The sequence below is a fragment of the Heterodontus francisci genome, chromosome 25 (assembly GCF_036365525.1).
Source record: "Heterodontus francisci isolate sHetFra1 chromosome 25, sHetFra1.hap1, whole genome shotgun sequence".
NCBI classification, from domain to species: domain Eukaryota; kingdom Metazoa; phylum Chordata; class Chondrichthyes; order Heterodontiformes; family Heterodontidae; genus Heterodontus; species Heterodontus francisci.
This window is the reverse complement of record NC_090395.1, coordinates 56390539-56407317: the sequence shown is the minus strand read 5'-3', so window position 1 is coordinate 56407317 and position 16779 is coordinate 56390539. Positions and strand designations below refer to the sequence as shown.

The window sequence follows — 16779 nt, the reverse complement described above, 5'->3', positions numbered from 1 at the left end:
ATTCCAGCAAGCGTCAGCACCTTCAGCAGGAGAGTGCAAGAAAGGGGAGAAAATGACTAGCAATATTTTACTCTAGAAGGTCCTGCTTATGTAACAACACATCTGAAACTGAGTCACATGTTTCTATAACAGAGATATGGATATCACTTGCATAATAAACATTTGAAACAAGATGTGTGTGCATGTACATGTGGCTGCACTTGTAATTCAGGAAGATGACATTAAAGGAAGTCTTTCATTCTACAGCATTTCTGCACAATGGAAAGACGCAAGCAGATGAAGTGATCTGAAAGGCATTAAGAGTAGGACCACCCACCATGGTGAAAGGTTGTGCTTGTAAAGTTCTAAACCAGTGCAACACACAACTTTTCAACAGACCCAAGCACCTTGCAAAAACATAACTGGTTTATAGCACATCAATGCTATCAATTTTATATCAACCACATCTTTATTGTGATGGATTTCACAATGACATATCAAAAAGCATTTACAGCAAATACTACTAGCAATTATTGCATCCTTTAAAATTATGAACAGCTTTGTTCAATTTGACTGAAAATTGAATAGAAATCTTGTGAGAATAGTTATAATGGCTTGGGTCATGAAGTAAAGTTTTTTTTTGAAACAAAGACAATAAAGCACCACATTTGTTTTTCTTAGATGAAATAGCTGGCACAACAACAGATAATGCTGCAAACATGGCAGGATAGTCCAAACATTGATCTCACTTTTCTCCACTCAGGTGCTGATAGATCAGTGTGTATTTTCAATATCTTTCTACTTTATTCCCAGAACTGGAGTTTTTTTAAAAAATATAAATCTCTATAGTGTCTGGCAACCTAGATTAGGAGCTTAATGAGAAAGGATATTGTACTGCAATGTCATAATTCAAAACCTGCTAAGTGAGATATCTATTATTAATGGGCTTTTTTAAAAAGGGAGAAATCTAGGTGAAGGGCTGAAACCCATAGTGCACAGCACCAAGATTGAAATGGGTGGGCAAGGAAAAAAGATAAATCACAAAGTGGCAATTTGGTGATGTTTGAATTTAAAACATCTGTAAATATTTAAAAAAGTGGTAGCGAATCTTATATCAACATGTATTATAAGAAACAGGAGCTGAAGTCGGCCATTTGGTCCTTCATGCCTGCTCCGCCATTCAATACGATCATGGCTGATCTTCTACCTCAATTCCATCTTCCTACACCAGCCCCATATCCCTCAATTCCCTTAGTATCCAAAAATCAATTTCAGTCTTGAACATGTTCAACAACTGAGCATTCACAGCCCTCTGGGGTAGGGAATTCCAAAGGTCCATAATTATCCGACTGAAGAAACATCTCATCATCTCAGTCCTAAATGGCTGACCCCTTATTCTGAGACTACTTCCAGATTCCCTATAAATCCCTTTGAGAGTTTTATGTTTCAATGAGATCACCTCAGAGAGTAGTAGGGGCGTGGAACGCCCTGCCTGCAACAGTAGTAGACTCGCCAACTTTAAGGGCATTTAAGTGGTCATTGGATAGACATATGGATGAAAATGGAATAGTGTAGGTCAGATGGTTTCACAGGTCGGCGCAACATCGAGGGCCGAAGGGCCTGTACTGCGCTGTAATGTTCTATGTTCTAAATAGCAGATCAGAGCTGAAGGAAACTCTCTGCCGTACCTCCTACCATTATCAGCTCTTTGTCTCTTATGAATTGCAGTCACATAGTAAACAAAATGCAAGTCATGTATGAAGCATGCAATGTACGAGCATGAAAATACTGTAGATTACACATACACTTTGAGCTCGAGAAAATTTATCAACTGAATGTTTTTAATTACAAAGAAAATTAGGTTTTAGAAAGAACAATTTTCTATTGAACAGCAACATAAATATTTATTCTCGTGATCATGCATCTTATCCCATTTATTTTTTCCTTGCATTTTTTCTGTTGTAATTCTTGAGTATTGAAAAGCAGCAGTTTGTTCCAGATTTAGTGAGCAAACAAGAAAAACAAACACTGGGTGGCAGATGTGAAGGGCAAATGGCTGTGCTGTAACCTTGTATAGTTCAATCCCTATAAGAACCATTTCCAGGAGTTTTTGCAGCTTTCATTTGTTGCTCATCGTTTCACAGCACTTCTTCGATACAAGGCCAAAACAGGAAACTAACCAATAGTGGTCTATTACAGATTATGGATACTCATTTAAAGCTGGGGGTGGAATTCACCTGCTGAAGTTACACTATATGCATACTGCAGTGGTGTGCAATGTAGAACAAATACTGAGAGATGTGGTATATATCAAACCGTGGCGTAATAGAATAATTCAGGAACAGTGATACCAGTTCAGAAATCAGACAAATGGTTTTGACATGAAATCTAAAAGAGTGGGTTCCTTCATACTAAGCCAATTTTAGGAATGCAACATTTAAGTAATTGACATTTTTCTAAAGTGTGCAGATGCATAAATTATTCTTGTTCAAAAGTAGCACAAAAACAGAAGATAATGTTTGCGTAGTTGGTTAAAAGTGGAATATGTAAAAAGTGCTGAATCAGTGTCACATTGCTTCAAGTGCTTCGTTGCAACCCTGGTACTGAACTTACATGAAACAGTTAGAGCAGTAAACATGAAGTATTCTAAGGGAAGGGAAGCCTGGTTTACAGGGTATAAGCAGATCAGTCCATTTCATTGACACCAGTGATTATAGAGCTGACGGTCTCTCGCTCTCTCTTTGGCCTCCTTATCTCGAGCACAAACAGGCTTTCTTAGGTTTAAAGAAGAAAAGTTGAAATTTATTAAACTTAAACTCTAATTTGGTTAACACCTACGGATATACAACGCCCCCACACGCGATCCACACATGTAAATAGAGACAGAAAAGAGAAGAAAAACAAAGTGGAAAGGTTTGAGGCAATATCTGAAGCGATTTTGTTACGGTTCTTCAAGCTCACTGTAGAGTCCTTGAGGTAGATCTTGCTTTTCGTCAGGGCCCAGTATTCTTCTTAAACCTTGTTCGCTGTAGGAGGCTCTTCCCTCTTGGGGTTCATGTGTCTTCTGTGGATTCAGAGGCTTGTGAGAAAGAGATGGGAGCAGACAGAAAATCTCTTCTCAATTCAGGAGCAAACAGACTTTCTCTCAGTTCAAATTGTTTGTACAATTCAGAAAACCCCAGGCTGCCAAGCAAGTTAGTCATGTGACTTAACTGGTCTGACCATGTCTTGGATTGCATCACCTTAGCAGTCTCTGGAATGCTCCTTTTACACACAATACCTGGTGATCAAGGTCCCTTGCGTCAGGGAATGGTCCTTTGTCCTTCCAATCACCATCTGTTAATATGCAAATATCTTTTCCAGCCACGGCTGATCTGTTTAACAAGTCCTTTCTTCACTCCAGTAACAGTTTAAAAAAGTTTATGACAAAATTATTCTTGGCAGGTGGGGGCCTTGCATGACACTCTATTGAATTAGTTTTTCTGTAAAGGTAGAACACAATGCCAGAGCCCTGAATTTAGGATTATAATAATCTCGGACCACAAACTAATTAGCTGACATTTATCTTTGAATACATATGATTTCTCTTAGTCTTATACTAAAGCTTTTGCCAGTAGATACATGAGGCAGAGGTAGTTTTACTCCCTAGCATTTCTGTTTTCTTTCTGTAAGGAGCTTTACATGATCAGCCATTATGCATAGATTGCCAAAGTATTTCTGTACAAATAAAAACAGTCCGAGAACACAAAGCCTAGTGAAAATTGGCTAACACTTGAGAGAGGAACTCTTGACAAGATAATTAAAATATTAGTGACTGCTCGTACCCTATAGAGGACTGTTCTACAATAAGCGCAGCCACTCTCTAGTTGTAGTGAGACTAGCATAACCACGATAGGGAAAAATATTTGTTCAGGCCTGTCGTTGATTGGAATTTTACCTGATCATGTGAGTGAGAGGCATGAGCAAAGTTGGTGCTTTGTGCTTCATTTAATGAAAACAGGTGAGCTGCCAGCTCTGTTCATGCTATTCTTGGCGGCTCGCTGAATTGAGAGGTGAGGGGAATGCATATTAGGAGTCACTTCATTTAAATGCAGTCTGCACCTCTTGGGCTGCACATAATTCTGTTGTGAACATTAGGAACAGCTGGTTCTGCCAGGACCCCCAGATTCACGTATTGGAGATCCTGTGCAGGGTGTCAGTAGCAGGGAGGTGCTGTTCCCTACATGGCTGCATAGGGTCTCCAGCCAAGTAGCCTGGCATTACTGGTAAAAGGTGACTGGACAGGTCAATTCCTGTAGCATTGCACCAAAGACCAGGCTGCAATTTAGGAGGAAGTTTAATGACCTGAGTAGGGCTATTAAGGTAAGACTGTCATAGCTGTTTTACCTTAATAGCCCTACTGACTGTCATAGCTGTTAGACTCTACTAAGCCCGACACCACCTGTAGCACCAGTTCTCAAAGCCTTTCCTTCCCTGCACCCATCACTCCCCTCCAATTACAGCATTCACCTCACCAAACCGCCTTCTACTGGTACTGACACACTCTGCACCTGTAACTGTCCTCAAGGTTACTGTTCACACCTCCCCAAGTCTTGACAATCTTTCACACAGCTGTACCTTGATATGCACAACCTTAAAAAAAAACTCACTAGGCCAGCACTCCCTTCTTTCTTACAGGAAAAGCTGACATCAGACAGATGTGGAGAAAAGGACAATGAGCATAAATCCCTATCATGTCCCCCACTGGAGGAGGCAGTGCTCAACACTGTAGACAGAGGGGCATGTGACAACAGGTGAGGTTGGAGGACACATCCCACAGGGTCTCTGCATATCTTTTTCCTCCCCTTCTCACTACAAACTCACCCTGCACACTTAAAGTAAAGCTGCTTTTGAGCAGCCATTTATCTGCCATTGTTTAGCCTTGCCACTAACTGCTAACTCACAACCCCTACAGCAAATATTCAGCTTTTGGAAGACTGACCTAGTCTAATTAATAATCAGGTTTGTTCAGCCGTCTTCTGCAGTATTTCATTAGACCATTCTCAATTATTCCTTCATAAATGTCTCTAATGTCCCATCTGTTACCAGGCATGCCATCAATAGCCGTTGGTCTGTACGAATATATTCTGTAATTAGCAGCTGCACAAAAAAAAAACTAACTCAAATTGCTCCCAGACAATCATTACAAAAGGTAACACCAATCACTTACTTGTCGCTCCGACATAACGTATAGATACTGTTGATCTGTCGAGAGTCCCATGTCCCGGAGAATCATTCTTCCATCTGCCATGACAGGGACAGTCTCATAGTGAGCACCACCATCAGGTGGACCATCTACACGAATCTGTTGGAAAAGAAACAAGAAACTGTAATCATTATGTGCAGTAATCATCACAGCCAAGACATACATTGAGCAGGTTATGGAGCCTGTTCATAACAGTAAAAATCTGATTAGACAAATTGAAAAATAGCATTTTTAAATTCATGCATCTATTTATACCTTCAACTTGATAGCCCAAATTAGGACATGTAATTCCCTGAAAATGTATTGTATATTTTCAATTTCCTTCCTTTACATCTCTTCTCCTGAGGTTAGTGACTCATTCTCAGAAATCATTAAGTATAATTAAACTAAAATTATTAATCCGGAGTAACTAGACAAAGTTGTTATCCTTCATTTATGAACCTTGACCATGTTTGTTGAGGAGTTATTTAACCAAGTGGAGTATCAGAGTCAAGTCTGGACTTATTTACGTTCATGGGCTCACACAATACTGCTATGGAATGAGATTGCTGGTCAATTTTCCTCTTTTCTGTTCCAGGATTTTGATTTCAATTGTATTGCACCCAAAGATTAAACGTAGGTCAAACCTTCCTAGTCTGTAAAGTTCAGAACCACATCCCATGGTGCATTCACTCAATGAGTCACTATGGTTCTATAACTAGATTACGAATGATTTCTACTGAAGTGATAACCTGGATTGTCAAGTCAAAGGCTGAAACAAAGCTGGAATTCAACTCACATTGTTTAAAACAACAGGAGCAAAATAACATCACACTAAACGTTGAGAAAATCACTTAGGACTTCACAGGCCTTGAAATATAATTCTAATAAGGAATCCATTATTAGTATAATAAAAGCAAAATACTGCAGATGCTGGAAATCTGAAATAAAAACAAGAAATGCTGGAACCACTCAGCAGGTCTGGCAGCATCTGTGGAAAGAGAAGCAGAGTTAACGTTTCGGGTCAGTGACCCTTCTTCGGAACTGACAAATATTAAAAATGTCACAGGTTATAAGCAAGTGAGGTGGGGGTGGGGCAAGAGATAACAAAGGAGAAGGTGCAGATTGGACAAGGCCACATAGCTGACCAAAAGGTCATGGAGCAAAGGCAAACAATATGTTAATGGTGTGTTGAAAGACAAAGCATTAGTACAGAATAGGTGTTAACGGACTGAAGGTTGAACAGCAGCAAGTGCAAACATGAAAAAAAACAGTGGGTAAGCAAACTGACCAAACGAAGATGAAATGAAATAAATGCAAAAAAAAAAGGTTGTAAAAAATGTAAAAAAGAAAAGAAAAAAAACAACTAAAAATGAAAGCAAAATGGGGGGCTATCATGCTCTGAAATTATTGAACTCAATGTTCAGTCCGGCAGGCTGTAGTGTGCCTAATCGGTAAATCAGATGCTGTTCCTCGAGCTTGCGTTGATGTTCGCTGGAACACTGCAGCGATCCCAGGACAGAGATGTGAGCATGAGAGCAGGGGGGAGTGTTGAAATGGCAAGCAACCGGAAGCTCAGGGTCCTGCTTGCGGACCGAGCGGAGGTGTTCCGCAAAACGGTCACCCAGTCTGCGTTTGGTCTCCCCAATGTACAGGAGACCACATTGTGAGCAGCGAATACAGTATACTACATTGAAAGTACAAGTAAATCGCTGCTTCACCTGAAAGGAGTGTTTGGGGCCTGGGATAGTGAGGAGAGAGGAGGTAAATGGGCAGGTATTACACCTCCTGCGATTGCAGGGGAAGGTGCTATGGGACAGGGACGAGGTGGTGGGGGTAATGGAGGAGTGGACCAGGGTGTTGCGGAGGGAACGATCCCTTCGGAATGCTGACAGGGGAAGGGAGGGGAAGATGCGTTTGGTAGTGGCATCATGCTGGAGGTGGCGGAAATGGCGGAGGATGATCTTTTGGATATGGAGGCTGATGGGGTGGAAAGTGAGGACAAGGGGAACCCTGTCACGGTTCTGGGAGGGAGGGGAAGGGTTGAGGGCAGAGGTACGGGAAATGGGCCGGACACGGTTGAGGGCCCTGTCAACAACAGTGGGGGGGAATCCTTGGTTGAGGAAAAAGGAGGTCATACCAGAAGCACAGTCATGGAAGAGGAGGAGGAGGAGGGGGGTGTGGGGGGGGGGGGGGGGGGGTGGGTTAAGAGAGAGAGACAGAATGTGAGTGTCAGAAGGATGGGATAAAGAGAGTGAAGGAAGGGGAGCAAGCAGAAGATTCTGGAGAATTTTCACCTTTTGAAGTTGGGGTTAAGACATACTGGGTAAAACACCGAAAAAAACAAACAGAATTTCATAATCTACAGCACAGAAACAAGCCATTTGGCCCAACTGGTCTATGCCTTTGTTTATATTCTATACCAACCTCCTCCCACTCTAAGCACCTCTTCCTACCCTGCCCCCGTAACCTTCCCTTCAATTCTTCCTCATGCATGCATTAAGCTGCCCCTTAAATGTGTTAAATGCTGCCTTCATCAACATCTCCATGTGACAGTGAGTTCTCATTCTCACCACTCTCTGTGTAAAGACATACCTCCTAAATTCTTTATTTGGTTGGTTGTAGCTTGTGCCCCCTTGTTCTAGATACACGTGCGAGTGGAGACAGTTTCTTCATGCTCATCCCTTCAGAAAGGTATATCTGACTTGCTCACTATAACGGACCTAATGCTGCCATTTTGTAGCACTCAAAATCCTTCATTTTGATCACCACAAACAATAAATGAAATAAAAAGTATTATAGACCAAATTAAAAATGTGATACTATCAACGGGAGAATTCCACAAGAAGGTTTAACCAATTTCACAAATTTTGCAAATAAGCTTTATTTCAGCATGAGCAGAACTTTATTCCTTTTGCAATCCACATTAAACAGGAGGCAGAAAATAAGCAGGGAACAACCTTAGAGTAGCAAAAGTACAGATTGGATACACCATAAAAATAATGAATGCTGTGCAACATACTGGAGAACTTGCACCTGGGCTAACCATACCACATATTATGTATGTAGAATTCTTTTGACAAATGTAGAATTAGAAGTTAATTTGATGCATCCATTACATTTGAATTTACAGCTAAAAAGAATGAATTGCCTGGAATGAATACAACCGACAAGGTAAGTGCAATGTTTACCAAACTATTTAATGTATGATCACTCACTTATATTTATAGAATAGTTATCAAGGCAGCTACGTGTATGGCACAAAATTACGACTGGAGCTCCAAACACATTCCTCTTTTTTTTTTCCAATGTTCTAAACTTCCTGTGTACCAAATGTATTGGTTTTATGGCTAATAGCCAAGGAGAACTGAAATTTACTGAGTGTACAAAAAGAAAGGTTGCATTCTGGACCATATGCAACATTAAATTCAAACCTGGTAGGTACGAACCAGTTTATTTGTACAGATTATAACACTGTGAGAATGTGATATTAACAATTATGCCCTATATATAGCCCTTGATACTGTAGAATGAATTCAATTATCTGAATAAAGTGTGTTCAGCTTTTAGATTGGCAAAATGTCAAAGGTACCCTGATGTGACTTAACATATCTTTGCATGACAGCCTCCATTCATTATTAAGTTTCTATGATGGCTTTCACAAAATCAAAAGAATCAAACTGACTGGATTGCTGTAGAAGATTTCTTCAAAGGCACATGATCAATAGCAACAGCGGACCTCACGTGTACTGTACCGGGGAATTGATCACAAGATCAATCAAGGGGCAAGGCAGCTTTCCTGCCATGTCAATTTCTGCAAGTGAACATGGGGAGGTAGTTATGGTTTTCCCTTGGGCCGCTTTCACAATAATAAAAAGTGCTTTGCCAGTGGATGGCACTGACATGATGCAGTACTGCAATATGTTTGCAGTCAATGAAGGTTTACAACATGTTTCAAGTAGAATAGTCACCTATCAAATTATCGTTGATAGTTTAACGTAAAATGATTTTTTCCAAAGTACTAATTAATTACAACTTTCTTGCACATTAATTATAAAATTTAAATCAATCATTCCATCTCGTCAAGTAATCACGTCTTAGCTTCACGAGTGAACTTTAGTTGAACTGATTAATAATCCCCTGGAATCCTTGAATAATCACTGGCACTAAATGATTATTCTCCTATTTCTAATCAAATTAGCCACAGAATTTTTACCTTTTTTTGTGAATCTATTCTCCAGAGTCCTCTGACATTCTAGCAATATGCATGAGCCTTGCAATTCTCCTGTGTAATAAGAAGCTTAAGAATATGCTCTCAATAGCCAGTTAAGATCTTGCATCAATCCTTTTGGAAACCTTTCACATATACATACTTCCTGCATAGGAAAAAATGCAATCACCTTTCTCAAAGCAATATTGATTGAAGAATAAAATGTGAAATGTATATTTCATTTGTCTCTTCTATTCCTACCCACCCACCCACAGTCGATTCATCCAGCAGACTGACACAGCTATTAATGGCGAGTTGTAAATGGAGTTTTTGGCATGAATAGTGCGTCTTCAGTTAAATCAGAAATTACCAAGGCAAATATATTATTCTATAAACTAATGCCATGCCTAAAATGGTCAGGAGTGAAGGAGTAATTTCGAAATGGCTATTTGGATTTAATTATTTTTTTTGAGGGTAATCGGGCCTGGTGACAGGCAATCGTTTTGAGGGCAAGTAATTTCAGATCCTCAGCGTGAGAATAAAAAACATAGGTCACTTCGATCTATAATCAACGTGGCTGAGTGTTACCACTCTTAGTTCAGTCAACAGGTCAAGGGTTAAAGTCCCATCCCAGAGACTTGAGCACATCATCGTCCTGACACTTCAGCATTATCAGAGATGCTGTCTTTTAGGTGAACTGTTAAACCAAGGACTTGCCTGACTGCTCAGCTGGATGTAAACTATTCCACGGCACTATTTGAAGAAAAACACAGGTATTGCTCCAGTATCCTAGGCAATCCTTATCCCTCAATCTACACCACCAAAAGCAGAGTATCTAGTCATTTATCTCATTGCTGTTTGTAAGACCACCCTATGTGGATTAGTTGCCATATTTTCCTACAACAGTGTCTACGTTTCAAACATTGTCTATTGGCTATAGTTATATATTTGGAGGAACTTGTAAAGAGAGACAGGCACCAAGATGGCCAGATCACATGTTTAATGACATCATCACACACTGGGCAAGCTCATAACATAGGAAGACATTACATGGCTTCCCCTTTTTAAAATTTTTTTTTTTAAATAAACTATTTAGAGGTAAACGAACCAAGCAATTTAAAAACAAATTTTTTGAGAATACACATGCTTGGCTAAATAACAACTGACTCTTTTTTTCTTTTAAACCATACCTGTAAATCAAGTCTAACAACTCTTTACAAAGTCTTGCTGATCTTCTCACAGGTTTTGGACTGTCTGGTTTCAGTTCAGGACTTGCAGAAGATCTTGTTTGTTTCCCTAAAACTGGTACTTCAGACCAAGTCTGAACTGGTTCACACACCTGCATAAGCTCAAGTTTTGGATCATTTATTGTTGGGATCATGTGATCTACATGGACACTTCCCACTTTTCCGCCAATTCCAACTAAGTATCTCAGTGCTAGAAACTTGTACAACATTTCCCACTTCCCATTTATGTGACTTGTGAGGAGGACTCAGAATTACGTTTTCTTTTGTTTGTGCCATACTGACTGTTTTCATTCAACTTTAATGGTCGAATTTGGTAGAACTAACTCGAATGTGTTAATCTTTGCTTTATTAAGAGCGCAACAATTGTATACCCTGTTGAGTGTGGAGTTGTTCTATACTTCAGCAGAAAATTAGCTCATTTCTGTTTTGTGCTGAAACTTGAACATCCATGCAGCACTTGCTTCTCGAGTGCTTCCCTGACTATTCACATAGATCTTTCTGCTGCACCACTTGATATCGGATGATATGGAGGAGTGAGGGTATGTTTGATATCATTTTGCTTCATGAAATTGAGGGCAGTTATCTGAGACAAGCTCCTTCAGTAAACCATGGCAAGCAAAAATGTACCACAACCCATCTATTGTCCTTTCAGCATTGGTGTTTTGACACCAACACTTTACTTCGATCCACTTAGAGTGACCGTCAATAAACATGGGACAAATCCAATGTGAATAGCTTGGATCCTGCTAACCCTGTATACAATCTTGAGAGGTCAGTAGTGGATACTGATCACCCACTGCCTGGTTGATTGTGCGGGAACTACAAAGTCACAGTCTTGTCGTTTTGCCTGACTTGGGCACAACAACTATGGTTGCCCAATTACTGTGTTCAGTTTTCACAACGATACCATTCCTCTCTAGCTTCTTTACTTCCTCTTCAACTTGTTTGAAGAGCATAAGGAACTGGCCAATCCTTGTAATATACTGGCTTTCATCAGACCTAATTCTGATGTGTGCTTTCACACCAATTATACCTTCATTTCTATCCTCGAAAATGTTTCTATAACTATTCAATAGCTGATCAAGCTTTTTTGTCGTCTCAACTTGGAAAATATGCTTCCAGTCCAACTTCAGCTTACGAAGCCAGTCTTTGCCGATTTAACATTGGTTTGTTGACATATCTCACTACAACAACGGATAATTTGAGAGACTTGCCCTTATATTGGGCATCGTACTCCATCTGTCCACACATTTCTAACACCTCACCGGAGTAGGTTTTCACCTGCACTGTGCTCTCAGTGAGATGCATCTCACACCTCAGCGTCACGGGGAAGGACTTTGTTAGGATCATACTTAAAAGATCCAACCGACTTGCAGACCAAGTGTACCTGGAAGCATAGTGCGGTTTCCATACCGGCAGGCTTACTGTGGACATGATCTTCTCTATACACCAACTACAAGAGAAGTGTAGGGAACAGGGTATACCCCTTTACCTTACTCTCATAGATCTCTCTAAGGCATTCAACACTGTCAGCAGAGCAGGGCTCTACAAGATTTTGGGGAAAACTGGCTGTCCACCAAAGCTCTTCAGTTACATCTGCACCATCCATGACAATGTGCACTGCACTGTTACATTTGATGGTTCCCCTTCTGACAGTTTCAGAGTGAAACAGGGCTGTGTCCTAGCCCTCACTCTGTTTGTTTGGTATCTTCTTCTCCATGCTCCTGACCTTTGCATTTCCTGCAGATTTGGAAGGCATTTACTTGCACACTAGGTCAGATGGCAAGCTCTACAATCCATCAAGGCTGAAAGCGAAGACAAGAACATATCACATCCTGACCAGGGAGCTCCTCTACACTGATGATGCTGCACTAGTTTCCCACACGGAAACTCAGCTACAAAGGGAGGCGGTGGCGTAGTGGTAATGTCACTAGACTAGTAATCCAGAGCCCAGGCTAATGCTCTGGGGAATGGGTTTGAATCCCACCACAGCAGATGGTGAAATTTGAATTCAGTTAATAAAGGTGGAATTAAAAGCTAGTCTAATTGTGACCATGAAACCATCGTTGATTGTTGCAAAAACCCATCTGGTTCACTAATGTCCCTTAGGGAAGGAAATCTGCTGTCCTTACTTGGTCTGGCCTACGAGTAACTCCATACCCACAGCAATGTGGTTGACTCTTAAATGCCCTCTGAAATGGCCCAACAAGCCACTCAATTGAAGGGTATTTAAAGATGGGCAATAAATGCTGTCCTGGCTAGCGACGCCCACATCCCACAAAAAAAAGCAAATAAAAAAAACTCATGGACTGTCTCTCCCATGCCTGTAACTTGTTGTCCCTGACTATAAGCATCAAGGAGAACCGTGGTCATGGAACAAGACGTTGCATCTCCATTCCTGGTCACACCTGTTGCAAAGTTGCTGTAGCCACTGGTCATGGTGGTGGTGCATACCAGTGCACAAGAGGTGTCGCCATTTCCCTCTTTCGTTAGCGAGCGATAGTCGATATTCAGGGCCTGCATATCACGCTTGTAAGTGGTTAGCAAATTCTGCTACCTCGGGTCCACAGTGACAGCCAATCTGTCCCTTGATGCAAAGTTCGATGCACGCATTGGGAAAGCAGCTATCACCTTTGGCCGACTTGCATTACGCGCATGGGATAACACCAAGCTGAGCCTTGGGACCAAGCCGATGGTTTTTAAGGCCTGTGCTCTCAACACCTTGCTGTATGTGAAACATGGGTGACTTATAGCTAGCAGGAAAAGGAGTTGAACAATCTCCATCTTCGCTGTCTGTGGCACATGATGGGTATGTCCTACACAAATGCTGCAGTCCTCGCAAAGGTCAAGCTTCCAAGCGTGTTGGCACCAATCAAACAGAAGCAGCTTCGGTGGATTGGGCACGTCCACAGGATAGAAGACGGTTACGTACCCACGGACCTTCTGTATGGTGAGTTAGCCGGAGCCAGATGACCAGTGGGGCACCCAAATCTCCGCTTTAAGGACGCTTCCAAGCATGACATGAAGGCCCTAAAGATTGACCATTGCACCTAGGAGTATCTAGCTGATAAAAGAGGGAAATGGTAACACCGCTTGTGCACTGGTGTGCACCACCACCATGACTAGTGGCTTCAGCAGCCTGGCAACAGGTGCCAATGTCATAAACAACAACTGAGTCACCTGGCAGCTTCATGTATGGCACTTGTGGATTGGCCTCCACAGTTGTCAGTAAAGTTGCACCATATGAAGACACCCCATCGAAATGTATTGTTGGCTGCATGTCCATCATCTCTCGTGGATTGAAGGCTGCCAACAACGTACTCTTAATTAGAGGTACATCACTGAATTTGCTCGTGTGCATCTTTCCTCATAATTGAGCAATCTGCAGTTGTCTCGATGTGCATGTTGATGTACTTTTTTTATTCATTCATAGGATGTGAGAATCGCTAGCTAGGCCAGCATTTATTACCCATCCCTAATTGCCCTTGAAGGTGGCGGTGAGCTGCCTTCTTGAACCGCTGCAGTCCATGTGGGGTAGGTACATCCACAGTGCTGTTAGGAAGGGAATTCCAGGGTTTTGACCCAGCGACAGTGAAGGAACGGCAATATAGTTCCAAGTCAGATTGGTGTGTGACTTGGAGGGGAACTTGCAGGTGGTGGTGTTCCCATACATTTGCTACCCTTGTCCTTATAGTTGGTAGAGGTCGCGGGTTTGGAAGGTGCTGTCGAAGGAGCCTTGGTGCGCCGCTGCAGTGCATCTTGTAGATGGTACACACTGCTGTCACTGTGAGTCAGTGGTGGAGGGAGTTAATGTTTGTGAATGGGGTGCCAATCAAGCGGGCTGCTTTGTCCTGGATGGTGTCGAGCTTCTTGAGTGTTGTTGGAGCTACACCCATCCAGGCAAGTGTTCCATCACACTCCTGACTTGTGCCTTGTAGATAGTGGACAGGCACTGGGGAGTCAGGAGATGAGTTACTCGCCGCAGGGTTCCTAGCCTCTGACCTGCTCTTGTAGCCACGGTATTTATATGGCTACTCCAGTTCAGTTTCTGGTCAATGGTAGGCCCTAGGATGTTGAAGGTGGGGGATTCAGCGATGGTAATGCCATTGAATGTCAAGGGGAGATGGTTAGATTCTCTCTTGTTGGAGATGGTCATTGCCTGGCACGCGTGGTGCGAATGTTACTTGCCACTTATCAGCCCAAGCCTGGATATTGTCCACGTCTTGCTGCATTTCTACATGGACTGCTTCAGTATCTGAAAGGTCATGAATGGTGCTGAACATTGCGCAAACATCAGCGAACATTCCCACTTCTGACCTTATGATTGAAGGAAGGTCATTGATGAAGCAGCTGAAGATGGTTGGGCCTAGGAAACAACACTGAGGAACTCCTGCAGTGATGTCCTGGAGCTCAGATGATTGATTTCCAACAATCACAACCATCTTCCTTTGTGTTAGGTATGACTCCAACCAGTGGAGAGTTTTCCCCCAGATTCCCATCGACTCCAGTTTTGCTAGGACTCCTTGATGCCATACTTGGTCAAATGCTGCCTTGATGGCAAGGGGAGTCACTCTCCCCTCATTTCTTGAGTTCAGCTCTTTTGCCTATGTTTGAACCAAAGCAGTGATGAGGTCAGGAGCTGAGTGGCCCTGGTGGAAACCAAACTGAGCTTCACTGAGCAGTGCTGCTTGATGGCACTGCTGATGACACCTTCCATCACTTTACTGATGATTGAGAGTAGACTGATGGGACGAAATTGGCCAGGTTGGACTAGTCCTGCTTTTTGTGTACAGGACTTACCTGGGCAATTTTCCACATTGCCGGGTAGATGCCAGTGTTGTAGCTGTACTCGAACAGCTTGGCTAAGGGTGTGGCACGTTCTGGAGCACAGGTCTTCAGTACTATTGCCAGAATATTGTCAGGGCCCATAGCCTTTGCAGTATCCAGTGCCTTCAGTCGTTTCTTCATATCACACAGGGTGAATCAAATTGGCTGAGGTCTGGCATCTGTGATGCTGGGGACTTCAGGAGGAGGCCGAGATGGATCATCAACTCGACACTTCTGGCTGAAGATTGTTGCAAATGCCTCTGCCTTATCTTTCGCACTAATATGCTGGGCTCCCCCATCATTGAGGATGGGGATATTTGTGGAGCCACCTCCTCCAGTTAGTTGTTTAATTGTCCATCACCATTCACGGCTGGATGTTCTCTGGTTTCTGGTTCCAAATTTGTAATTTTTTACTATCTCTAGTGGTTTAGGATCAAAATGTTCTTCCAACTTGGGGATAGTTGTTTTGAATGGCTCATCTTTTGCCTCATTGGGAGCAAGATGGTTTGTTAGTGTGCCCTTTGCTTCCGGGCCAATCTCAGTTAGTGAAATTGCTTTCTTGCACTCAAGAATAGTCTTATTCTGGGTCTGGGCCTCTTCACTTTCACCTTGGAGTTCTCATATTATTAGGTCAGAAGAATATGTCCATTCTTTCACTGTATGAAGTTAATGGTTCTCGAGCTCTATCATACACTCTAGCCTTCCGATATATCCTGTGGGGGCATAACCTTGTCGGTTATTCATACAGTGGCCATTCTCTTAACATATGAATGCATTACAGCTATGAAGAGCTTAAGGAAACTCTGAGGGTATAAATGGCTATGTACAAATCATGTTTCATCTTTCTTTTCTGAATGAATCCAAAATGGAATCTGATGTGTTGCAGAAAGATATTTTGAAGTTTGTATTTGTGTAACAAGAAAATGTTTTCTACACCTCATCATAGAATCGTGGAACGATGCAGCACAGAACAAGGCCATTTGGCCCCACGTGCCTGCTGAAAAAGAGTTATCCAAAGAGTCTCACTCCCCTGCTCCTTCCCCACTACCGTGCAAAATGTTGTCCTTCAATTACTTATCCAATTCCCCTTCGAAAGTCACAATTGAATTTGCTTTGACCACCTTTTTAAGGCATTTAAATTCAGAAGACCTTGCCACGTAAATGTATTTTTCCACATGTCGTCTCTGATTCTTTTGCCAGTTACCTTAAATCTGTGGCCTCCCATTACCAAACCTTCTGTCACTGGAAACAGTTTCTCCTTTACCCTATCAAAATCCATCATGATTTTGAAC

General features: G+C 42.0%; 1 protein-coding gene across 1 annotated transcript in view; it reads right to left on the bottom strand.

The window, feature by feature from the left end:
• The window catches only part of LOC137383879 (plexin-A2-like), a 502066-nt gene that overhangs the window by 285761 nt on the left and 199526 nt on the right, over window positions 1-16779 (bottom strand). The window contains exon 5 of the mRNA XM_068057231.1: window positions 5189-5323. Within this exon, the coding sequence (XP_067913332.1) occupies window positions 5189-5323 (135 nt within the window). The remainder of the gene's footprint in view (window positions 1-5188; window positions 5324-16779) is intronic.